The sequence below is a fragment of the Zonotrichia leucophrys genome, unplaced genomic scaffold, assembly GCF_028769735.1.
Source record: "Zonotrichia leucophrys gambelii isolate GWCS_2022_RI unplaced genomic scaffold, RI_Zleu_2.0 Scaffold_715_25846, whole genome shotgun sequence".
NCBI classification, from domain to species: domain Eukaryota; kingdom Metazoa; phylum Chordata; class Aves; order Passeriformes; family Passerellidae; genus Zonotrichia; species Zonotrichia leucophrys.
Window position 1 is genome coordinate 1 of NW_026992920.1, and position 25,846 is coordinate 25,846.

Here is a 25,846-nt window from a genome sequence, read left to right on the forward strand (position 1 = left end):
TTTGGGTCAATTTTGGGACAATTCTGGAAACTTTCCCCTCCAATATTTGAATTTTGACCCGAATTTTCACCAAATTTCGCCGAAATTTCCCAATTTTCGCCCGATTTTCGCCGGGTTTTTTTTGCTATTTATCCCAAACCTTCTGCCCTTTACAAATTCAGATTTTTGGGTTGAATTTTGGTGTTTTTGGGGTTGCAGGCCCTGCAGCAGGAGCTGGATTTCGGTGCCTACCTGGGCTTGGCCGCTCACCTGGTGCCGCTGCGGGGCCGCCACAACCCCAACCTGGCGCGGGGGCTCAGCGCCCACCTGCACAGCGGCCACCACGCCACACAGGTAAGGGGGAAAAAATGGGGAAAAATGGGGAAAAAATGGGAAAAAATGGGAAAAAACGGTGAAAACACGGCGAAAATCGGTGAAAAAATGGGGAAAATAGGGCAAAAAATGGGGAAAAAAGGGTTAAAAATGGAGGAGAAAGGGTTAAAAATGGGGCAAAATGGGAACTGGGGTTACTGGTTTGTACTGGGAGGGAATAAATAGGGAAAAATTTGGGGAAAAAATGGTGAAAAATGGGAAAAATTGGTGAAAAAATGGGGAAAATATGGGGAAAAATGGGGGCAATGGGATTTGGGGTTACTGGTTTGTACTGGTTTGTACTGGGAGGGGCTCAGCGCCCACCTGCACAGCGGCCACCACGCCACACAGGTAACTGGGGATACTGGTTTGTACTGGGAGGGGGAAAATGGGGAAAAAACGGGAAAAAACGGTGAAAAAACGGCGAAAATCGGTGAAAAAATGGGGAAAATAGGGCAAAAAATGGGGAAAATATGGGGAAAATAGGGTGGGAAATGGGGGAGAAAGGGTTAAAAATGGGGGAAATGGGAACTGGGGTTACTGGTTTGTACTGGGTTATACTGGGAGGGACTGGGAGGGAATAAATGGGGAAAAAATGGGAAAAAATGGTGAAAAATGGTGAAAATTGGTGAAAAAATGGGGAAAAAAGGGCAAAAAATGGGGAAAATAGGGTGGGAAATGGGGGAGAAAGGTTAAAAATGGGGGAAATGGGAACTGGGGTTACTGGTTTGTACTGGGTTATACTGGGAGGGACTGGGAGGGAATAAATGGGGAAAAATGGTGAAAAAACGGTGAAAATTGGGTGAAAAACGGTGAAAAAATGGGGAAAAAAGGGTTAAAAATGGAGGAGAAAGGGTTAAAAATGGGAATTTTGGGGTTACTGGTTTATACTGGTTTGTACTGGGATTGGGATGAACTGGGAGTGGATTTGGGGCTTTAAAATGGTGAAAAATGGGCAAAAAATGAGGAAAAAATGGGATTTTTTTTGGGTTTTTTTTCCTGCTTTTACTGGTTTGTACTGGTTTGTACTGGTTTATACTGGTTTGAACTGGTTTATACTGGTTTATACTGGTTTAAACTGGTTTGAACCGGTTTTGCTGGGCAGTTCTGGGTCCAGGTCCCGCTGGTGCCGCCCGAGGACGGCCGCGATGACGTCATCGCCAACGAGGCCCCGCCCACCGGAAGTGACGAGGAGAACACGTGGGAGTGGTGAGAGAATGGGGGAGAAAATAAAAATGGGAAATTTTGGGGAAAAAATGGGAAATTTTTGGGGAAAAATGGGAAATTTTGGGGAAAATGGGAATTTGGGAAAGGGATTTGGGGGTTTGGGGAAAAAAAAGTGGAAATTTGGGGGAAAAATGGGAATTTTGGGGCGAAAAAAAGTGGAATTTTGGGGATTTTTGGGGGGAAATTTTGGGGAAAAAATAAAAAATTTTGGGGAAAATGGAAATTTGTGGGTTTGGGGGAAAAAAGGGGAAATTTGGGGGAAAAATGGAAATTTTTGGGAATTTTTTTGGGGAAAAAATAAAGGAAAATTTGGAGAAAATTTGGGAATTTAGAGGGAAAAAACCCAAAGGGAATTTTGGAAAAAAATTTTGGAATTTTGGGGTGAAAATTGGGGATTTTGAATAAAAATGGGGATTTTTGGGGTGAATTTTGGGGTGAATTTTGGGTATTTTTGGGGTATTTTGGGGTGAATTTTGGGGTGGATTTTGGGGTGAATTTTGGGGTGAATTTTGGGTATTTTTGGGTGAATTTTGGGTGAATTTTGGGGTGAATTTTGGGTATTTTTGGGTGAATTTTTGGGTGAATTTTGGGCTGTTTTGGGTGAATTTTGGGGTGAATTTGGGGTGAATTTTGGGTATTTTTGGGGTGAATTTTGGGGTGAATTTGAGCAGTTTCGGGCCGTTCCCCACAGGTGGCACAACTTCCGCACCCTGCTCGACTACAACAAACGGGTGGCGCTGGGTAAGGGGCGGGGCTTGGCAAAGGGGGCGGGGCTTGGCACAAATGGGCGGGGCTTGGCACACAATGCAACAAACGGGTGGCGCTAGGTAAGGGGCGGGGCTTGGCACAAATGGGCGGGGCTTGGCACACACTGCAACAAACAGGTGGTGCTGGGTAAGGGGCGGGGCTTAGCCAGAATGCGCGGGGCTTTGCACACACTGCAACAAACGGGTGGCGCTGGTAAGGGGCGGGGCTTGGCAAAGGGGGCGGGGCTTGGCACACACTGCAACAAAGGGGTGGCGCTGGGTAAGGGGCAGGGCTTGGCTAAAGGGGGCGGGGCTTAGCACACATAACAACAAACGGGTGGCGCTGGGTAAGGGCGGGGCTTGGCAAAAGGGGGCGGGGCTTGGCACACATAACAACAAACGAGTGGTGCGGGGTAAGGGGCGGGGCTTGGCAAAAGGGGCGGGGCTTGGCACACACTGCAACAAACGGGTGGCGCTGGGTAAGGGGCGGGGCTTGGCCAAAAGGGGCGGGGCTTGGCACACACTGCAACAAACGGGTGGCGCTGGGTAAGGGGCGGGGCTTGGCAAAGGGGGCGGGGCTTGGCCGGAATGGGCGGGGCTTGGCACACACTGCAACAAACGGGTGGCGCTGGGTAAGGGGCGGGGCTTAGCCAAAGGGGCGGGCTTAGACAGAACGGGCGTGGCTGGGCACACAACAACAAACGGGTGGCGCTGGGTAAGGGGTGGGGCTTGGCCAGAAGGGGCGGGGCTTAGCAACCATAACAACAAACGGGTGGCGCTGGGTAAGGGGCGGAGCTTAGCCAAAGGGGCGGAGCTTGGCTCACACTGCAACAAACGGGTGGTGGTGGGTAAGGGGTGGGGCTTGGCCAAAGGGGCGGGGCTTGGCACACATAACAACAAACGGGTGGCGCTGGGTAAGGGGCGGGGCTTGGCAAAGGGGGCGGGGCTTGGCACACATAACAACAAACGGGTGGCGCTGGGTAAGGGGCGGGGCTTATGACAACTGTAAAATGGGCAAAAAATGGGATTTTTTCAGGGATTTTTTTTTGTTTTTTTGGTCCATACTGGTCCATACTGGTTTATACTGGTTTGTACTGGTTTGTACTGGTTTATACTGGTTTATACTGGTTTGTACTGGTTTATACTGGGATTGGGATGAACTGGGAGTGGATTTGGGGCTCTAAAATGGTGAAAAATGGGCAAAAAATGGTAAAAAAATGGGATTTTTTCGGGTTTTTTTCTCCTTTTTTGGTCCATACTGGTTTATACTGGTTTGTACTGGTTTATACTGGTTTATACTGGGATTGGGATGAACTGGGAGTGGATTTGGGGCTTTAAAATGGTGAAAAATGGGCAAAAAATGGTGGAAAAATGGGATTTTTTTTGGTTTTTTTTTTGTTTTTTTGGCCCATACTGGTCCATATTGGTCCATACTGGTTTATACTGGTCTGTACTGGTTTCCAGCGCTGGAGATCGGGCCGGACCTGCCGTCGGCCGAGGCCCTGGCGCGCTGGCTGGGCGAACCCGTGCGCGCCGCCTTCCTCCCCACCCGCCTCTTCCTCACCAACAAGAAAGGGTTCCCCGTGCTGGGCCGGGGCCACCAGCGCCTGCTGGGGCAGCTGCTCAAGGTACTGGGTTATACTGGTTTGGACTGGGAGGGGGGAAATGGGGAAAAAACGGGGAAAAAATGGGGAAAAAAGGGGGAAAAATGAGCAAAAAATGGGGAAGAAAGGGTTAAAAATGGGGGAAATATGGGGAAAAAACGGTGAAAAAATTGGGAAAAATTGCAAAAAAATGCCAAAAAAATGGGAGAAAAAATTGGTGAAAAAATGGGAAAAATTGACTGGAAAATGGGGAAAAAATGGGGAAAAAGTGGGAAAAAAATGGGGAAAAAAGGCTGAAACAATGACTGGAAAATGGGGGAAAAACGGTAAAAATATGACCAAAATGAGGGAAAACTGGGGGGGAAAAATGGTGAAAAATAGTGAAAAATGACCAAAAAATGGGGAAAAAACAGGGAAAGAATGGGGAAAAATTGATGGAAAAATGGGGAAAAAATAACTAAAAAATGGGGAGGAAAAGGTTAAAATAGGGGAAAATTGGGGTTTTTATACTGGTTTATACTGGGAGGGACTGGGAGGGGGGAAATGGGGAAAAAATGGGGAAAAATGGGGAAAATCGGTGAAAAAATGGGGAAAAAAGGGGGAAAAATGAGCAAAAAATGGCATTGAAAGGGTTAAAAATGGGGGAAAAATGGGGAAAAAATGGGGAAAACATGGAAAAAAAAAGACCGAAAAAATGGGGAAAAAAGGGGGAAAAAATGACCAAAAAATGGGGAAAAAATGACACAAAAATGGGGAAAAAATGACCAAAAAATGAGGAAAAAATGTCCAAAAAATGGCATTTAAAGGGTTAAAAAAGGGGGGGGGAATATGGGGGAAAAAATGGGGAAAAAAAGGGTGAAAAAATGACCGGAAAATGGGGAGAAAATGGTGAAAAAATGGGGAAAAATTGCAAAAAAATGACCAAAACATGGGAGAAAAAGAGTTAAAAAAAGGCCAAAAATGCCATTGAAAGGGTTTAAAATGGGGGAAACAATGAGCCAAAAAAAGGAGAAAAAATTGGGAAAAATGGGAAAAAAAGAAGAAAAAAATTGACTGGAAAATGGTGAAAAAATGGGAGAAAATGGTGAAAAAAATAGGGAAAAATTGGGAAAAAAAAGACCAAAAAATGGGGAAAAAAGGCTGAAAAAATGACTAAAAATAGAGAGAAAATGGTGAAAAATTGGGAAAAAATGACCAAAAAATGGGCAAAAATTGGGGGGAAAATTACAAAAAAATGGGGAAAAAATGGGGAAAAATGGGGGAAAAATGACCAAAAAATGGGGGGGAAAAATGGTGAAAAAATTACCAAAAAATGGGATTTTTTACGGGGTTTTTTTTGGGTGTTTTGGTCCATACTGGTTTATACTGGTTTATACTGGGATTGGGATGAACTGGGGGTGGATTTGGGGCTTTAAAATGGCAAAAGAATGGAAAAAAATGGGGAAAAAAACGGGTAAAAAATGCATTAAAAATAGGATTTTTTTGGGTTTTTTTTCTGTATATTGTATCCATACTGGGGCATACTGGTCTGTACTGGTTTGTACTGGGATTGGGATGAACTGGGGGTGGATTTGGGGCCTTAAAACACTGAAAAAGGAGCAAAAAGTGGCGAAAAATGGGATTTTTTCGGGGTTTTTTCTGTATATTGTACCCATACTGGTTCGTACTGGTTTGTACTGGGATTGGGATGAACTGGGGGTGGATTTGGGGCTCTAAAATGACAAAAAAAGGAAAAAAATGGGCAAAAAAAAGGGAAAAAATGTGTAAAAAATGGGATTTTTTTGGGATTTTTTTGGGGTTTTTTTGTGTATCTTCCCCGTACTGGTTTGTACTGGTTCATACTGGTTTATACTGGGATTGGGATGAACTGGGGGTGGATTTGGGGCTTTAAAATGGTGAAAAATGGGTAAAAAATGTGTAAAAAACGGGATTTTTTTGGGATTTTTTCGGGGTTTTTTCTGTATATCTTCTCCATACTGGTTCATACTGGTCCATACTGGTTTGTACTGGTTTATACTGGGATTGGGATGAACTGGGGGTGGATTTGGGGCTTTAAAATGGCAAAAAAAGAGAAAAAATGGGCAAAAAATGGCTAAAAAATGCGTAAAAAATGGGATTTTTTTGGGATTTTTTCGGGGTTTTTTCTGTATATTGTTCTCACACCAGTCCATACTGGTTTATACTGGTTCATACTGGTTTCCCCACAGCTGGACGTGCAGCTGATCGTGCAGGGCAGCCCCCGGCACGGCGGGCGCCCCCTGGCCGCGTACCTGCAGTACCTGGAGCACCTGGGCCAGCACCGGCCCCCGCCCTCCGCCTACGAGCTCTATGCGAGGGGGTACGAGGATTATCTGCAGAGCCCATTGCAGGTGAGACCAGTTCAGACCAGTTTGAACTGGGAGCATCCCAGTAACCCCCCAGTTAGCTCCCAGTACAGCCCCGTAACCAAAAACCCCAAACCAGTAACAAAAAACCCAAAACCAGTAACTCTCAGGCCATCCCAGTTCATCCCAGTTTGTCCCAGTTCATCCCAGTAACCCCAAACCCGCTCCCAGTTCATCCCAGTTCATCCCAGTGCAGCACAGTAACCAAAAACCCCAAACCAGTAACAAAAAACCCAAAACCAGTAACACAAACCCCAAACCAGTAACTCCCAGTAACCCCAAACCCCATCCCAGTTCATCCCAGTTTGCTCCCAGTTCATCCCAGTCCATCCCAGTTACCTCCCAGTCCATCCCAGTTCATCCCAGTGACCCCAAACTCACTCCCAGTCCATCCCAGTTCATCCCAGTTCCATCCCAGTTACTCACTGGGAAGCCCTGACCCCAAACCAGTAACTCCCAGTAAGGAAAAACCCCAAACCAGTAACACTAAACTCACTCCCAGTTCCTCCCAGTTCAAACCAGTGACTCCCAGTAACCCCAAATCCACTCCCAGTTCATCCCAGTAACTCCCAGTAAGCCCTGACCCCAAACCAGTAACTCCCAGTAAGGAAAAACCCCAAACCAGTAACACCAAACTCACTCCCAGTCCATCCCAGTTTGATCCCAGTCGCTCCCAGTCCATCCCAGTTCATCCCAGTTTGATTCCAGTCCATCCCAGTTAGCTCCCAGTAAGCCCTGACCCCAAACCAGTAACCAAAAACCCCAAACCAGTAACTCCCAGTAAGGACAAACCCCAAACCAGTAACTCCCAGTAACCCCAAACCCCATCCCAGTGACCCCAAACTCACTCCCAGTCCATCCCAGTTCATCCCAGTAACTTCCCAGTACAGCCCAGTAAGCAAAAACCCCAAACCAGTAACAAAAAACCCCAAACCAGTAACCCCAAACTCACTCCCAGTTCAAACCAGTAACACAAAACCCCAAACCAGTGACTCCCAGTAACCCCAAACCCCATCCCAGTGACCCCAAACTCACTCCCAGTCCATCCCAGTTCATCCCAGTAACTTCCCAGTACAGCCAGGTAACCAAAAACCCCAAACCAGTAACAAAAAACCCCAAACCAGTAACTCCCAGTAACCCCAAACTCACTTCCAGTTCATCCCAATTTGATCCCAGTCCATCCCACTAACCACCCAGTAACTCCCAGTAAGAAAAAACCCCAAACCAGTAACTCCCAGTAAGCCCTGACCCCAAACCAGTAACACAAACCCCTCGGCCTACGAGCTCTATGCCAGGGGGTACGAGGATTGTCTGCAGAGCCCCCTGCAGGTGAGACCAGTTCAGACCAGTATAGACCAGTATAGACCGGTATAGACCGGTATAGACCAGTATAGACCAGTATAGACCAGTATAGGAACCCCCAGTACAGCCCGGTAACCAAAAACCCCAAACCAGTGACTCCCAGTAACCCCAAAACCCATCCCAGTGACCCCAAGCTCGCTCCCACTCCATCCCAGTCCATCCCAGTAACCCCCCAGTAAGCCCTGACCCCATCCCAGTAACTCCCAGTAACCCCAAACCCATCCCGGTTCATCCCAGTGACCAAAAACCCCAAACCAGTAACTCCCAGTTCATCCCAGTCCATCCCAGTTCATCCCAGTAACCCCCCAGTAAGCCCTGACCCCAAACCAGTAACTCCCAGTAAGGAAAAACCCCAAACCAGTAACACAAACCCCAAACCAGTAACCTCCCAGTAACCCCAGACCCATCCCAGTAACCCCAAACTCACTCCCAGTTCCTCCCAGTTCATCCCAGTAACTCCCAGTACAGCCCTGACCCCAAACCAGTAACTCCCAGTAAGGAAAAACCCCAAACCAGTAACACCAAACTCACTCCCAGTCCATCCCAGTCCATCCCAGTTTGATCCCAGTCCATCCCAGTCCATCCCAGTAACCCCAAAACCCATCCCAGTTCAAACCAGTTCATCCCAGTAACTCCCCAGTACAGCCCGGTAACCAAAAACCCCAAACCAGTAACTCCCAGTCCATCCCAGTTCATCCCAGTCCATCCCAGTTCATCCCAGTTTGATCCCAGTCCATCCCAGTAACCTCCCAGTACAGCCCGGTAACCACAAACCCCAAACCAGTAACTCCCAGTAACCCCAAACCCATCCCAGTAACCCCAAAACCCATCCCAGTTCAAACCAGTTCATCCCTGTAACTCCCCAGTACAGCCCTGACCCCAAACCAGTCACTCCCAGTAATGAAAAACCCCAAACCAGTAACCCCAAACCCACTCCCAGTTCATCCCAGTCCATCCCAGTTCATCCCAGTTCATCCCAGTTTGATCCCAGTCACTCCCAGTTCATCCCAGTACAGCCCTGACCCCAAACCAGTAACTCCCAGTAAGGAAAAACCCCAAACCAGTAACACAAACCCCTCGGCCTACGAGCTGTACGCGAGGGGATATGAGGATTATCTGCAGAGCCCCCTGCAGGTGAGACACCAGTATAGACCAGTATAGACCAGTATAGGAACCCCCCAGTACAGCCCAGTAACCAGAAACCCCAAACCAGTAACTCCCAGTAAGGAAAAACCCCAAACCAGTAACCCCAAACTCACTCCCAGTAACCCCAAACTGCATCCCAGTGACCCCAAACTCACTCGCAGTCCATCCCAGTCCATCCTAATCCATCCCAGTTTGATCCCAGTTCATCCCAGTTCATCCCAGTAACCCCAAACCCACTCCCAGTTCATCCCAGTTCATCCCAGTAACCCCCCAGTAAGCCCTGACCCCAAACCAGTAACTCCCAGTAACCCCAAACTCACTCCCAGTTCCTCCCAGTTCCTCCCAGTTCATCCCAGTCCATCCCAGTTAGCTCCCAGTACAGCCTGGTAGCAAAAAACCCCATCCCAGTAACTCCCAGTAAGGAAAAACCCCAAACCAGTAACCAAACCCCTCGGCCTACGAGCTGTACGCCAGGGGGTACGAGGATTATCTGCAGAGCCCCCTGCAGGTGAGACCAGTTCAGACCAGTTCAGACCAGTATAGACTGGTATACAGCAGTATAGGAGCCTCCCAGTACAGCCCAGTAACCAGAAACCCCAAACCAGTAACACAAACCCCAAACCAGTCACTCCCAGTAACCCCAAACCCCATCCCAGTAACCCCAAACTCACTCCCAGTTCATCCCAGTTTGATCCCAGTTAGCTCCCAGTACAGCCCGGTAACAAAAACCCGCAAACCAGTAACTCCCAGTTCATCCCAGTCCATCCCAGTCCATCCTAATCCAGCCCAGTTCAAACCAGTAACTCTCCAGTAAGTCCTGACCCCAAACCAGTAACTCCCAGTAAGGAAAAACCCCAAACCAGTAACTCCCAGTAACCCCAAACCCCATCCCAGTAACCCCAAACTCACTCCCAGTCCATCCCAGTCCATCCCGGTAACTCCCAGTAAGGAAAAACCCCAAACCAGTAACTCCCAGTAACCCCAAAACCCATCCCAGTTCATCCCAGTAACCCCAAAACCCCAAACCAGTAACTCCCAGTTCATCCCAGTCCATCCCAGTTGATCCCAGTTTGATCCCAGTCCATCCCAGTTCAAACCAGTAACCTCCCAGTAAGCCCTGACCCCAAACCAGTAACTCCCAGTAACAAAAAACCCCAAACCAATAACTCCCAGTAACCCCAAAACCCCAAACCAGTGACTCCAAACTCACTCCCAGTTCATCCCAGTTCATCCTAATCCATCCCAGTTCATCCCAGTTTGCTCCCAGTTCATCCCAGTAAGCCCTGACCCCAAACCAGTAACTCCCAGTAAGGAAAAACCCCAAACCAGTAACACAAACCCCAAACCAGTCACTCCCAGTCCATCCCAGTAACCCCAAACCCATCCCAGTAACTCCAAATTTGCTCCCAGTCCATCCCAGTTAGCTCCCAGTGCAGCCCAGTTGGCTCCCAGTGCAGCCCGGTAACCAGAAACCCCAAACCAGTAACTCCCAGTCCATCCCAGTTCATCATTTTGGGGGAATTTGTTCAATTTTGGGGAATTTTTGGGGATTTTTGGGGGAATTTTTGGGAATTTCTGGGTGAATTCCTGGTGAATTTTTGGGAAATTTTTTGGGAATTTTGGGTGAATTTTTGGGAAATTTTTTGGGGAATTTTGGATGAATTTTGGGGAATTTTTTTGGGAATTTTTGGGTGAATTTTTGGGATTTTTTTTGGGAATTTTGGGTGAATTTTTGGGAATTTTGGGGAATTTCTGGGTGAATTCCTGGTGAATTTTTGGGAAATTTTTGGGGAATTTTGGGTGAATTTTTGGGAATTTTGGGGTGAATTTTTGGGAATTTTTGGGTGAATTTTTGGGAATTTTTATTCCGGATTTTGGGGTGAAATTTTGGGATTTTTTTGTGAACTTTGGGTGAAATTTGGGGGAATTTCTGGGTGAATTTTTGGGAATTTCCATTCTGGATTTTGGGGTGAATTCCGGGAATTTTGGGGCGAATTTTTGGGAATTTTTTGGGAATTTTTTTTGGAATTTTGGGTGAAATTTTGGGAATTTCTGGCTGGATTTTGGGGCGAATTCCGTGGATTTTGGGTCTCCCCCAGCCCCTGATGGACAACCTGGAGTCTCAGACCTACGAGGTTTTCGAGAAGGATCCAATCAAATACTGCCAATACCAGCAGGTACCGCCCCCTCATTTGCATCTCATCTGCATACCCCTCCTTCTTATTCCCCCCTTCCCTCCGCCCTCTTTCCCCTCATTTGCATATTCATGCAGCTAATTTGCATGGGCACCGCCCTTCTCATTCGTCTCTTTTGAGCCAATTCTGCCTTAATTTGAATGAATTAAATGTGCAAATTTATGCAAATTAACCCATGCGGAATTAATCAGCTACTGTTTTTTTTTTAATTTGCATAATTTGATGGATGATTTGCATAATTACGGCTCTGCTTTGCATCAACAGATTTAATTGCAACCCATATTCATGACCTCATTTGCATAATCATTACGATATTTGCATACTGCAATTCTATTTGCTGCGGCTTGCTCTTAATTTGCATCAAAGCCTGTGATTTGCATAATAATGATTTTTAAATTAGCTTAATTTGCATGGCCACGCCCCTTTGGGAGGCCATTTAGTCCCTATGTTTGCATGATTTGCATAGAATCATGCCTAATTTGCATAACGGAGTCCCTCATTTGCATATGTTCATTTTTTGATTGGCTGAATGTGGCTTTGGTGGGTGTGGCCGCTGCTCTCATTTGCATGGCCACGCCCACAATCTTTGTTTGGGCTGCTGGGGGGAGCCTGGGGAATGGCATGGCCCTGATTTGCATAAATTTGCATGATTTTGCATAAATTTGCATAAATTCCAGGCCATCTTCAAGTGCCTGCAGGACCGAGTGCCCGAGGCCGAGCGGGAGAGCAACGTGCAGTGAGTGCCCAAAATTCACAGAATTCACCCCAAAATTCATCTCAAAATTCACAAAATTCACCCCTAAATTCACCCCAAAATTCACAAAATTCAGCCCAAAATTCAGCCCAAAATTCAGCCCAAAATTCATCTCAAAATTCACCCCAAAATTCACCTCAAAATCCACAAAATTCACCCCAAAATTCACCCCAAAATTCACAAAATTCACCCCAAAATTCATCTCAAAATTCACAAAATTCACCCCAAAATTCACCCCAAAATTCACCCCAAAAATCACCCCAAAATTCACAAAATTCACCCCAAAATTCACCCCAAAATTCACAAAATTCACCCCAAAATTCACAAAATTCACAAAATTCACCCCAAATTCACCCCAAAATTCACCCCAAAATTCACAAAATTCACCCCAAAATTCACCTTAAAATTCACCAAATTCACCCCAAACCCACCCCAAAATTCACAAAATTCACCCCAAAATTCACCCTCAATTTTACCCCCAAATTCACCCCATGATCTGCTCCAAAATGCCCCAAATTCTCCCAAAATTCACAAAATTCACCCCAAAATTCACTCCAAAATTCACCCCAAAATTCACCTCAAAATCTTCATAAATCACCCCAAAATTCACCCCAAAATTCACAAATTTCACAAAATTCCGCTGGATTTTGCCCATTTCCGATCGGATTTTTCCCAATTTTTTTCCCATTTTTTTGCCATTTTTTTCCCATTTTTTTCCCATTTTTTTCCCATTTTTTTCCCATTTTTTCCCAATTTTTCCCATTTTTTTTCCCAATCTTTCCCCAATTTTTCCCATTGTTTTTCCCGATTTTTGCCGTTTTTGTTTGCTATTTTTTCTCTATTTTTTCCCAATTTTTGCCATTTTTTTGCTTTTTTTTGCCTTTTTTTTGCCTTTTTTTTTGCTGATTTTTCCCAATTTTTGCCATTTTTTTGCCTTTTTTTTTGCTATTTTTCCCTGATTTTTTCCCATTTTTTCCCCATTTTTTCCCCATTTTTTTCCCGATTTTTCCCCCATTTTTTCCCATTTTTTTCCCCATTTTTTCCCCATTGTTTTCCCATTGTTTTTCCCGATTTTTGCCGTTTTTCCCCTGTTTCTGCAGGGTGCTGATGGTTGCCATTTTCCCCATTTTTCCCCAATTTTTCCCCAATTTTTCCCCATTTTTTTCCCAATTTTTCCCCAATTTTTCCCCATTTTTTCCCATTTTTTCCCATTTTTTTCCCATTTTTTTGCTGATTTTTTCCCAATTTTTGCCATTTTTTTTCCCAATTTTTGCCATTTTTTTGCCATTTTTTTGCCTTTTTTTTTGCTATTGTTTTCCCAATTTTTGCCATTTTTTTGCTATTTTTTTGCTATTTCTTTGCCATTTTTTCCCAATTTTTGCCATTTTTTTGCTATTTTTTTGCTATTTTTCCCTGATTTTTTCCCATTTTTTTCCCATTTTTTCCCCATTTTTTTCCCAATTTTCCCCATTTTTTTCCCAATTTTCCCCATTTTTTCCCAATTTTTTCCCCATTTTTTTCCCATTTTTTTCCCAATTTTTCCCATTTTTTTTGCCTTTTTTTTTCCCATTTTTTCCCATTTTTTTTTGCTGATTTTTCCCAATTTTTGCCATTTTTCTTTGCTATTTTTTCCCAATTTTTGCCATTTTTTCCCATTTTTTTCCCTTTTTTTTCCCATTTTTTTCCCATTTTTTTCCCATTTTTTTGCTGATTTTTTCCCAATTTTTTCCATTTTTTTCCCATTTTTTCCCCATTTTTTTCCCGATTTTTCCCCAATTTTTCCCCATTTTTCCCCCATTTTTTCCCCATTTTTTTCCCGTTTTTCCCCATTGTTTTCCCATTGTTTCCCCATTGTTTGTTTTTTCCCGATTTTTCCCGTTTTCCCCCGTTTCTCAGGGTGCTGATGGTTGCCATTTTCACCATTTTTTCCCCATTTTTTTCCCAAATTTTTCCCCAATTTTCCCCATTTTTCCCAATTTTTCCCCATTTTTTCCCCATTTTTTCCCCATATTTTCCCCATTTTTTCCCCAATTTTTTTCCCATTTTTTCCCATATTTTCCCCAATTTTCCCGTTTTCCCCCCGTTTCTCAGGGTGCTGATGGTTCTGGGTGCCGGGCGGGGCCCGTTGGTGTCGGCGGCGCTGAGGGCGGCCAGGATGGCCGGGACACGAGTGAGGATCTACGCCGTGGAGAAAAACCCAAACGCCGTCGTCACGTGAGTATTGATCGGTAATCAATAACTGATAATTGGTAACTGATTAGTATGAGAAGTTATAAATTAATTATTAACGATCTAATTGCTGTTAATTACCGCTAATTAGGCTGGAGAACTGCCAGTGGGAGGAGTGGGGCTCGCAGGTGTCGGTGGTGTCGCGGGACATGCGGGGCTGGGCCGCGCCCGAGCGCGCCGACCTGGTGGTGTCGGAGCTGCTGGGATCCTTCGGGGACAACGAGCTGAGCCCAGAGTGCCTGGACGGGGCCCGGGGCTGCCTCAAAGGTGGGCAAAAAATGGGGCAAAAAAGGGGAAAAACGGGGAAAAAAACCCCGAGAAAATCGGGTGAGAAACGGCCGAGAAACGGGCAAAAAACAGGGAAAAAAATGGAAAAAAATCGGGATTAAAAGCGGCACAAAAGTGGGAAAAAAATGGGGGGAATTTGGGGAAATTGGGGGGAAAAGGTGGGGGAAAAGAAGGGAAAAAAGGTGGAAGGAGAAAAAAAATGGAGGGAAAAAAGAGAAAAAAATTTAGGGAAAAATGACCCAAAAATGGGAAATATGGTGAAAAATGGTGAAAAATGGGAATAAAAAAGGGACTAAAAAGGGAAAATCGGCACAAAAGTGGGGAAAAATTTGGGGAAATTTGGGGAAATGGGGGAAAAGGTTGGGAAAAGGAGAGGAAAAAGGGGGAATGAGAAAAAAATTGTGAGAAAAGTGGAAAAATTTGGTATTAAAAAGCAAAAAATGGGAAAATTGGCAGAAATAAGAGGGAAATGGGAATAAAAAGGGAAAATTGGCACAGAAGTGGGGAAAAATTTGGGGAATTTGGGAAAATGGGGGAAAAGGTGGGGAAAGAAGGGAAAAAGAGGAAAGGGAAGAAAAGGAAAATGGGAAAATGGAAAATGGGGAAAAAAAGTGGAAAAAATGAAGGGAAATGGGCAAAGGGTGGTGTGGGAGCTGCTGGGATCCTTCGGGGACAACGAGCTGAGCCCAGAGTGCCTGGACGGGGCCCGGGGCTGCCTCAAAGGTGGGCAAAAAATGGGGTGAAAAAGGGGAAAAAAGGGGAAAAAAACCCCGAAAAAATCGGGCAAAAAATGGGGGAGAAACGGGGAAAAAACGGCAAAAAGGGAAAAAACGGGGAAAAAATCGGGATTTAAAGCGGCACGAAAGTGGGGAAAAATTTGGGAAAATTGGTGAAATTGGGGGGAAAATATGGGGGAAAAGAAGAGGAAAAATTGGGAGTGGGAAAAAAAATTAGGGGAAAAAAAGGGAAAAATTTTGAGGGAAAATGACCAAAAAATGGGAAATATGGTGAAAAATGGTGAAAAATGGGAATAAAAATGGGACTAAAAATGGGAAAATCGGCACAAAAGTGGGGAAAAATTTGGGGAAATTTGGGGAAAATGGGGGGAAAAGGTGGGGGAAAATGAGAGGAAAAATGGGAATTGGAAAAAAAATGGAGGGAAAAAAGAGAAAAAAATTTGGGGAAAAATTACCCAAAAATGGTAAAATGGTGAAAAATGGTGAAAAATGGGAATAAAAAGGGACTAAAAATGGGAAAGTCGGCACAAAAGTTGGGAAAAATTTGGGGAAATTTGGGGAAATGGGGGGAAAAAGTGGGGGAAAAGAAGAGGAAAAATTTGGAGTGGGAAAAAAAATTGAGGGAAAAAACAGGAAAAAGTTTGGGGAAAAATGACCCAAAAATGGGAAAAATGGTGAAAAATGGGAATAAAAATGGGACTAAAAATGGGAAAATCGGCACAAAAGTGGGGTAAAAATGGGGGGAAAAAGTGGGGGAAAAGAAGGGAAAAAATGTGAAAGGAGAAAAAAAATGGAGGGAAAAAAGAGAAAAAAATTTGGGGAAAAATAACCCAAAAATGGGAAAAATAGTGAAAAATGGGAATAAAAATGGGACTAAAAAAGGGAAAATCGGCACAAAAGTGGGGTAAAATTTGGGGAAATTTGGGGAAAATGGGGGGAAAAGGTGGGGGAAAAGAAGAGGAAAAAGAGGGAAAGGGAAGAAAAAGGGAAAATGGGAAAAATTGGAAAGTGGGGAAAAAAAAGTGGAAAAAATGGGGGGAAATGGGCAAAGGGTGGTGTGGGAGCTGCTGGGATCCTTCGGGGACAACGAGCTGAGCCCCGAGTGCCTGGACGGGGCCCGGGGCTGCCTCAAAGGTGGGCAAAAAATGGGGCAAAAAACGGGAAAAAAGGGGAAAAAAACCCCGAAAAATCGGGAGAAACCGCGAAAGGGCAAAAACGGGAAAACAGGAAAAAACGGGATTAAGCGCACAAGTGGAAATGGGAAATTGGGAATGGGAAAGTGGGAAAAAGGAAATGTGAAGAGAAAAAAATGAGGAAAGAAAAAATTTGGAAAATACCCAAAATGAAATGGTGAAATGAATAAAAATGGGATTAAAAAGAACGGCACAAAAGTGGGAAAAAAATGGGGGGAAATTGGGGAAATTGGGGGGAAAAAGTGGGGGAAAATAAGGTAAAATTTGTGGAAGGAGAAAAAAAATTGAGGGAAAAAACAGGAAAAAGTTTGGGGAAAAATGACCCAAAAATGGGAAATATGGGAAAATGGATAAAATGGGAATAAAAAAGGGAAAATCGGCACAAAAGTGGGGAAAAATTGGGGGAAAATTGGGGAAAATGGGGGGAAAAGGTGGGGGAAAAGAAGAGGAAAAAGAGGGAAAGGGAAGAAAAAGGGAAAATGGGAAAAATTGGAAAATGGGGGAAAAAAAAGTGGAAAAAATGGGGGGAAATGGGCAAAGGGTGGTGTGGGAGCTGCTGGGATCCTTCGGGGACAACGAGCTGAGCCCAGAGTGCCTGGACGGGGCCCGGGGCTGCCTCAAAGGTGGGCAAAAAATGGGGCAAAAAAGGGGAAAAAAGGGGAAAAAAACCCCGAAAAAATCGGGTGAGAAACGGGGAAAATACGGGCAAAAAACGGGGAAAAAACGGGGAAAAAATCGGGATTTAAAGCGGCACGAAAGTGGGGAAAAAATGGGGGGAATTTGGGGAAAATGGGGGGAAAAAGTGGGGGAAAAGAAGGGGAAAAATGTGGAATGAGAAAAAAAATGGAGGGAAAAAAGAGAAAAAAATTTGGGGAAAAATGACCCAAAAATGGGAAAAATGGTGAAAAATAGGAATAAAAATGGGAATAAAAAAGGGAAAATCGGCACAAAAGTGGGGAAAAAATGGGGAGAAATTGTCGAAAATGGGAGGAAAAAGTGGGGGAAAAGAAGGGAAAAAATGTGGAAGAAGGAAAAAAACGGAAGAAAAAAAGAGGAAAAATTTTGAGGAAAAATGACCCAAAAATGGGAAAAATGGTGAAAAATGGGAATAAAAGGGGGAATAAAAATGGGAATAAAAAAGGGAAAATCGGCACAAAAGTGGGGAAAAATTTGGGGAAATTTGGGGAAAATGGGGGGAAAAGGTGGGGGAAAATAAGGGACAAAATGTGGAATGAGAAAAAAAATGGAGGGAAAAAAGTGGGAAAAATTTTGAGGAAAAATGACCCAAAAATGGGAAATATGGTGAAAAATGGGAATAAAAAAGGGAAAATCGGCACAAAAGTGGGGAAAAATTTGGGGAAATTTGGGGAAAATGGAGGAAAAAGGTGGGGGAAAAAGAGAGGAAAAAGGGGGAATGGGAAAAAAAATGGGGGGAAAAAAGAGAAAAAAATTGGGGGAAAAATGGTGAAAAATGGGAATAAAAATGGGACTAAAAAAGGGAAAATCGGCACAAAAGTGGGGAAAAAATGGGGAGAATTTGGGGAAAATGGGGGGAAAAGGTGGGGGAAAAGGAGAGGAAAAAGGGGGAGTGGGAAAAAAAATGGAGGGGAAAAAGAGGAAAGATTTTGGGGAAAAATGACCCAAAAATGGGAAAAATGGTGAAAAATGGGAATAAAAATGGGACTAAAAAAGGGAAAATCGGCACAAAAGTGGGGAAAAAATTGGGGGAAATTTGGGGAAAATGGGGGGAAAAGGTGGGGGAAAAAGAGAGGAAAAATTGGGAGTGGGAAAAAAAATTAGGAGAAAAAAGGGGAAAAATTGTGGAGAAAAATGACCCAAAAATGGGAAAAATAACAGGATTCAAAGTGGGAATAAAAAAAGGAAAATTGGCACAAAAAAAAATGGGAATTTTTGGGGTATAAAATGGGAATATTTTGGGATGTAAAAGGGGATTTTTCTGGGTAAAAATGGGAATTTTTGGTGGGGAAAAAATCTGATTTTTTGGCCATAAAAATGGGATTTTTGGTGGGTAAAAATGGGATTTTTAAGGCGAAAAAAATCTAATTTTTGGGGGAAAAAATCGGATTTTTTGGCTATAAAAATGGGATTTTTTTGGGGAAAAAAGCGATTTTTTGGGGGGAATTTTTGGGCATTCGGTCCTGTTTAAATTGTGGATTATTTTTGGTGCTAAATTTTGGATTTTTGGTGTTTTCCAGAGGACGGGGTGTCCATCCCTCAGTCCTACACCTCGTTCCTGGCCCCCGTCTCCTCCTCCAAGCTCTACAACGAAGTTCGGGGCTGCCGAGAGCACGACCGGCACCCGGAGGTACCAAAAATGGGAAATTTTGGGGAAAAAATGGGGGAAAAAACGGGAAAAAATGGGATTTTTGGTGGGGGAAAAATGGGATTTATGATGGGGAAAAATGGGGGAAAAATGGGGAAAAAATGGGATTTTTTGGTGGGGGGAATGGGGGGAAAATGAGGGAAAAAATGGGAAAAGGTGGGGGCAAAAACTGGGAAAAAAGGGAGAAAAAATGGGGAAAAATGGGAAAAAAAGGGAGAAAAAATGAGGAAAAATGGGGGGAAAAAGAGGAAAAAATGGGGGGAAATGGAGAAAAAAACAGGAAAAAATGGGATTTTTGGTGGGGGAAAAATGGGGGAAAAATGGGAAAAAACGGGAAAAAAATGGGATTTTTAATGGGGGGAAAATGGGAAAAAATGGGGAAAAAATGGGGGAAAAAAGGGGGAAAAAATGGGATTTTTGATGGGGGGGAAATGGGGGAAAAAAGGGAGAAAAAATGGGGAAAAAAGGGGGAAAAAATGGGGGAAAAATGGGGAAAAAAGGGATTTTTGGTAGAGGGGGAATGGGGGGAAAATGGGAAAACATGGAGAAAAAATGGGAAATGGGGAAAAATGCGGGGGAAAATGGAGAAAAAAAATGGGAAAAAAAGGGATTTTTGGGGAGGGTAATGGAGAGAAAATGGGAAAAAATTGGAAAAAATGGGTGGGAAATGAGGAATTTGGGGGATTTTTTGGGGGAATTTTGGGGAATTTTTGGTGGAGTTTTTGGGCTTTTTTCGGGGAATTTTGGGGATTTTTTTGGGGAATTTGGGGATTTTTAGGGGGGATTTTTGGGGATTTTTTTGGTGGAATTTTGAGGATTTTGGGGTTTTTTTTGGGGAGTATTGGGGATGTTGTTGGAGATTTTTTTGGGCAATTTTGTGGATTTTTGTGGGGGATTTTTGGTGATTTTTTGGGGATTTTTAGGACTTTCCTTGGGGGAATTTTGGGGTTTTTTTGGGGGAAGTTTTGAGGTTTTTTTGGTGGAGATTTGGGGATTTTGGGAGTTTTTTTTGGGGAATATTTGGGATGTTGCTAAGGGTTTTTTTGTGGATTTTTGGGGGATTTTTAGGGGGAATTTTGAGGAATTTTTGGTGGAATTTTTGGGCATTTTTTTCTGGGATTTTTAGGAATTTTTTGGTGGAATTTTTGGGATTTTTAGGGGGCATTTTGGGGATTTTTGAGCATTTTGGGGGGGATTTTTTCTGGGATTTTTCTGGGATTTTTGGGGATTTTTTTGGGGAATTTTGTGGATTTTTTGGGGGGATTTGGGGGATTTTTTGGGGAATATTGGCGATGTTGTTGGGGATTTTTTTGGAGGGATTTGGGGGAATTTTGGTGGAGTTTTTGGATTTTTTGGGGGAAATTTGGGGTTTTTTTGGTGGAATTTTTGGGCATTTTTTTCTGGGATTTTTAGGAATTTTTAGGTGGAATTTTTGGGATTTTTAGGGGGATTTTGGGGATTTTTGGGGATTTTGGGGGGATTTTTTCGGGGATTTTTGGGGATTTTTTTGGGGGATTTGGGGTATTTTTTGGGGAATATTGGCGATGTTGTTGGGGATTTTTTGGAGGGATTTGGGGGAATTTTAGGGGGAATTTTGGTGGAGTTTTGGGGGGGATTTTGAGCATTTTGGGGGGGATTTTTTCTGGGATTTTTAGGAATTTTTTGGTGGAATTTTTGGGATTTTTAGGGGGGATTTGTGGATTTTTTGGGAATTTTTCAGGCGCAGTTCGAGACCCCGTACGTGGTGAGGCTGCACAATTTCCACCAGGTGGCGCCGCCCCTGCCCTGCTTCACCTTCCAGCACCCAAATCCAGGTCAGGAAAGTTCCAGAATGTTCCAGAAAAATCCCAGAAATCCTTGGGAAAAATCCCAAAAAATTCAGAGGAAAATTAAAAAAAAAATTGGGAAAATTGCCCCAAAATTTCAGGGAAAAATTCAAATAAATTCAAGGCAGAGTCGCCAAAAATTCAGAAAAAAATGCTGAAAATTGCAGGGAAAAATTTCTAAAAATCAGAAAAAACATCAGAAAATTATCCCAAAATAATCAGAAAAAAATCCCAAAAAATCAGAATAAAAAGGGGAAAAAAATCGGAAAAAAATCCCAAAAAATCACCAAATTTTGGTCGGTTTTTTTGGGATTTTTGAGGTTTTTTTGGGGTGAATTATTGGGCTCGGGGGGACCCCCCAGACCTCGAAAAATCCCCAAAAAAATCCCAAAAAATTCAGAGAAAAATTAAAAAAAAAATTGGGAAAATTGCCCCAAAATTTCAGGGAAAAATTCAAATAAATTCAAGGTATTGTCACAAAAAATTCAGAAAAAAATCCTGAAAATTGGGGGGAAAAATTCCTAAAAAACAGGAAAAAAATCAGAGAATTATCCCAAAATAATCAGAAAAAACCTTAAAAAATCAGGAAAAAATTCCCCAAAAAATCCCAAAAAATCGGAAAAAATTCCAAAAAATCCGAAAAAAACCCCCAAAAAACCAGACAAAAAAAAAATCCCTAAAAAATTGGAAAAAAACGGAGAAAAAAATCACAAAAAAATAGAACAAAATTCCTAAAAACCCCCCAAAAAACCCCAAAAACCAGAGAAAACAATCCCTAAAGAATTAGAAAAAAAAGCAGAAAAAAATCCCAAAAAAATCCGAAAAAAATAGAACAAAATTCCTAAAAACCCCAAAAAACCAGACCAAAAAAATCCTTAAAATTTGGAAAAAAACGCAGAAGAAATCACAAAAAAATCCCAAAAAATGAGAAAAAAATTCCAAAAAAAACCCCAAAGAACCAGACAAAAAATCCGCAAAAAATTGGAAAAAAACGGAGAAAAAAATCACAAAAAAATGCGAAAAAAAATCGGAAAGAAATCCTCCAAAATCAGAATAAAATCGGAAAAAAATAAAAAAAAATCCCCAAAAAATCAGAAAAAAATCCAAAAAAAATTCCCAAAAATCAGAAAAAAATCGGAAAAAAACCCCAAAAAAAATCCCAAAAAATTCCCCAAAATTCCGGAAACTTTTCCCAGCGCATTGAGAATTTTTTTGGGGGTAAATTTGGAATTTTTGGGATTTTTTTCCAGATCCCTGCCCTGACAACAGCCGCTACACGGAGCTGAGCTGGCGCGTCCAGGTGGGCACCGTCCTGCACGGCTTCGCCGGCTACTTCGAGACGCGGCTCTACGGCGACGTCACCCTCAGTGAGGGCGGGGCCTCGGGGGGGCGGGGCCGGAAGGGGCGGGGCTTGGGGGAGGGGCAGAAAAAATTTGGGAAAAAACGGTGAAAATTTGGGCGAAAAACGGCGAAAAAATGGGGAAAAAAATGAGGAAAAGGAAAGAAAAATGGGCGTGGTTTGTGGTTTGGGGGCGTGGCCTAATTGGGGTGTGGCTGTGGGCGTGGCTAAGTTGAAAACAGGAGGAATTTGGGTTAAAAAAGGGAAAAAAGTGGAAAAATTGGGGAGAAAAAAAGGAAAAAGGAGTAAAAAGGGGGCGTGGTTTGGGTCTGGGGGCGGGGCTTAGAGGGGCGGGGCCAAGAGGGAGGGGCAGGAAAAATTTGGGGGAAAAACGGTGAAAATTTGGGTGAAAAACGGTGAAAAAATGGGGAAATTTGGGGAAAAATTGGGGAGAAAAAGGGGTAAAAGGAGTTAAAAGTGGGCGTGGTTTGGGGTTTGGGGGCGTGGCCTAATATGGGTGTGGCTGTGGGGCGTGGCTAAGTTGAAAACAGGAGGAATTTGGGTTAAAAAAGGGAAAAAAGTGGAAAAATTAGGGAGAAAATGGGGTAAAAGGAGTAAAAAAGTGGGCGTGGTTTGGGTCTGGGGGCGGGGCTTAGAGGGGCGTAGCCAAGGGGGAGGAGCAGAAAAAATTGGGGAAAAAAAAAGTGAAAATTTGGGCAAAAAATGGTGAAAAAATGGGGAAATTTGGGGAAAAAATGGGAATAAAAAAGAGGATAAGGAAAGAAAAATGGGCGTGGTTTGGGGTTTGGGGGCGTGGCCTAATTGGGGTGTGGCTATGGGCGTGGCTAAGTTGAAAACAGGAGGAATTTGGGTTAAAAATGGTGAAAAAGTGGAAAAATTGGGGAGAAAATGGGGTAAAAGGAGTAAAAAGTGGGCGTGGTTTGGGTCTGGGGGCGGGGCTTAGAGGGGCGTGGCCAAGAGGGAGGGGCAGAAAAAAATTGGGGAAAGAAAGGTGAAAATTTGGGCGAAAAATGGGGAAATTTGGGGAAAAAATGGGAAAAAAAATGAGGATAAGGAAAGAAAAATGGGCGTGGTTTGGGGTTTGGGGGCGTGGCCTAATTGGGGTGTGGCTGTAGGGGCGTGGCTTGAAGGAAAAATGGAGAAATTTGGGAAAAAAATTTAAAAATTTTAAGAAAATTATGAATTTTTTTTCTGTGAAAAATTGAGATTTTTCTGATGGGAAAAAAACATTCGGGCAAAATAAAAATTTAAAAAAAAATTAAAATTTTTGAGATAAAAAGAGAAAAAATTGGGGAAAATATTGAATTTTTTTAGGGAAAATTGGAAATTTTTAAAAGTAAAAATGAAGCAATTGTGGGAAAATTGGTTTTTTTGGGGAAAAAATAATCCAAAATATTCGGGATGAAATTTTTCATTCAAAAAAAATTGGGAAAATTTGAAAATAAATTTTTTATAATTTTGGGAAAATTGGAAAATGTGGGTAAAAAAATTGGATTTTTTCAGAAGGGTAAATTTGAAATTTTTAGGGGAATTGGAGAAAAAAATTTGGAGAATTGTAAGGGAATTTTTTGAAAAAAATTGGAATTTTCAGGAGAAAAATTCGAATTTTTGGGAGAATAATAAAAATATTTAAAGAAAATTGAAAGTTTCGAAAAACTCAATTTTTGAAAGAAAAATTGAGGGAAATTTTTGATTTTTTGGGGGGGAAAAAATTGTAATTTTTAAAGGAAAAATAGGAAAATTTTGGGGTTTTTTGGGATGTTTGAATATTTTAAAATTTGGACAATTTTTGGGGCTGTGGAAATTTGGGAATTTTGGTTAAATTTGGGAATTTTTGGGATTTTTCAGGCATCCGGCCCGAGACGCACTCGCCGGGTTTGTTCTCCTGGTTCCCCATTTTCTTCCCCATCAAGGTGAGGCCAAAAATGGGGTGAAAAATCCAAATTTTGGGCAAAATCCCAACCAAAATTTAGAAATTCTTTGGGAAATTCTGAAAAAATTTGGGATTTTTTTGGAAATTCCCAAAAAAAAATTTAAAATTTTTTTGGAAATTTAAAAAAATAATTTGAAATGTTGGGAAAAATTGCAGAAAAAAAGAGAATTTTAAAAATCATAAAAATTGGGGATTTGGGGGAAATTGATTTTTTGGGAAATTTAAAAAAATAATTTAAAATGTTGGGAAAAATAGCAGAAAAAAATGAGAATTTTAAAAAATCATAAAAGTTGGAATTTTGGGGGAAATAAATTTGGGAATTTTGGGGAAAATTTGTTTGAAAAATCAGAATTTTTGGCAAAAAAATTGGGAAAAATTTGGGGTAAAAATCAAAGAAAATTTGGGCGTGGCCACTCCTAATTACCATAAATGTAATTTTTTGGTGGGCGCGGCCAGCATTAATTAATATAAATGTAATTGTGGTGGGCGTGGTCATCCCTAATTACCATATCGGCCATCTTGGTGGGCGTGGTCATTCCCAATTACCATAAATGTAAATTTCAGTGGGCGTGGTCATCAATAGTAACCATGTTGGCCATCTTGGTGGTGTGGCCACTCGTAGTTTCCATAGGGGCCATCTTGGTGGGTGTGGCCACCCCTAATTACAATAAATGCAAATTTCAGTGGGCATGGCCAGCATTAGTTACCATATTGGCCATCTTGGTGGGCGTGGCCACTCCTTAATTACCATAAATGTAAATTTCAGTGGGCGTGGTCAGCAATAGTTACCATGTTGGCCATCTTGGTGGGCGTGGCCACATCTTAATTACCATATCAGCCATCTTGGTGGGCGTGGTCATTCCTAATTACCATAAATGCAAATTTCAGTGGGCGTGGCCAGCATTAGTTACCATATCGGCCATCTTGGTGGGCGTGGCCACTCCTTAATTACCATATCGGCCATCTTGGTGGGCGTGGCCACCCACACTTCCATTTCCATCTGCGCTGACCCCGCCCCCTTTCTTTCTCTCTTATCCAATCACAGCAGCCGGTGCCGGTGCGGGCGGGGCAGGAAGTGGGCGTGGCCTTCTGGCGCGTGGCCACGCCCAGCAAGGTGTGGTACGAGTGGGCGGTGACGTCACCGCTTTGCTCCGCCCTCCACAACCCCACGGGGCGGAGCTACACCATCGGCCTGTGAGTGATTGACAGCTGGAGGGGGCGGTGACGTCATCGCTTTGCTCCGCCCTCCGCCACCCTCAGGGGGCGGAGCTACAGCCTCGGCCTGGGAGTGATTGACAGCTGGACGGACGGACGGAATAAAGAGAGACAGACGGAAATCCCGGCGTGGTTTTTTTGGGGGAAAAAAATTAAAAAAAATTTGGGAAAAAATTTAAATAAAATTGGGAAAAAAAAAATTTTGTGGGAAAAATTAAAAAAAAAATTTTGGGGGAAAAATGAAGAAAAATTTGGGGATTTTAAGGAGAAAATTTTAAAAAAAAATTTGAGAAAAAAATGGGAATTTTAGGGGAAAATTGAGGAAAAACTTGGGGATTTTGGGGGAAAATTAAAAAAAAATTTGAGAAAAAAATTGGGAATTTTAGGGGAAAATTGAGGAAAAACTTGGGGATTTTTTGAGGGAAAATTCAAAATATAAGGAAAAAAAATTGGGAATTTTGGGGGAAAAATGAGGAAAAACTTGGGGATTTTGGGGAGAAAATTAAAAAAATAAAGAGAAAAAAATTGGGAATTTTAGGGGGAAAAATTTCAAAAAAATTTGAGAAAAAAGCGGAATTTTGTGGGAAACGTTTCAAAATAATTGGGAATTTTTGGGGGGAAATTAAAAAAAAAAGGGAAAAGGAAAATTGGGGGAAAATTTAAATACATTTGGGAAAAAAGTGGAATTTTACGGGGGAAAAAGAAAAATTTTGTGGGAAAAATTTAAAAAAAGAGAATTTTGGGGGGGAAATGGAGGGAAAATGTGGAAAAATTTGGGAATTTTGAGGGGAAAATTTAAAAAGATTGGGAAAAAAGTGGAATCTTGGGGGAAAATTTAAATGCCTTGGGAAAAAGGGAAATTTGGGGGGGAAAAATTTTAAAAAAATGGGAATTTTTGGGAGAATGGGGGGAAAAGTTGGAAAAAAGTTTGGGGAAAATTTTTGGGGAAAAA

The 25,846-nt window shown here is 42.7% G+C and overlaps 1 protein-coding gene across 1 annotated transcript; it reads left to right on the plus strand.

Moving 5' to 3' along the window:
- Positions 1–198: 198 nt before the first annotated feature.
- On the plus strand, positions 199–25,016 carry PRMT5 (protein arginine methyltransferase 5; the record flags this gene model as incomplete). The annotated part of the gene is made up of 14 exons (XM_064701487.1): positions 199–333; positions 1,457–1,560; positions 2,270–2,319; positions 3,789–3,952; positions 6,136–6,297; positions 10,920–10,997; positions 11,693–11,751; positions 13,861–13,983; positions 14,090–14,265; positions 18,433–18,542; positions 20,281–20,374; positions 21,637–21,753; positions 23,595–23,659; positions 24,725–25,016. Coding segments are annotated over 14 exons (1,590 nt in total), but the record flags the coding sequence as incomplete, so codon positions are not given.
- Between the last annotated feature and the right edge of the window lie 830 nt (positions 25,017–25,846).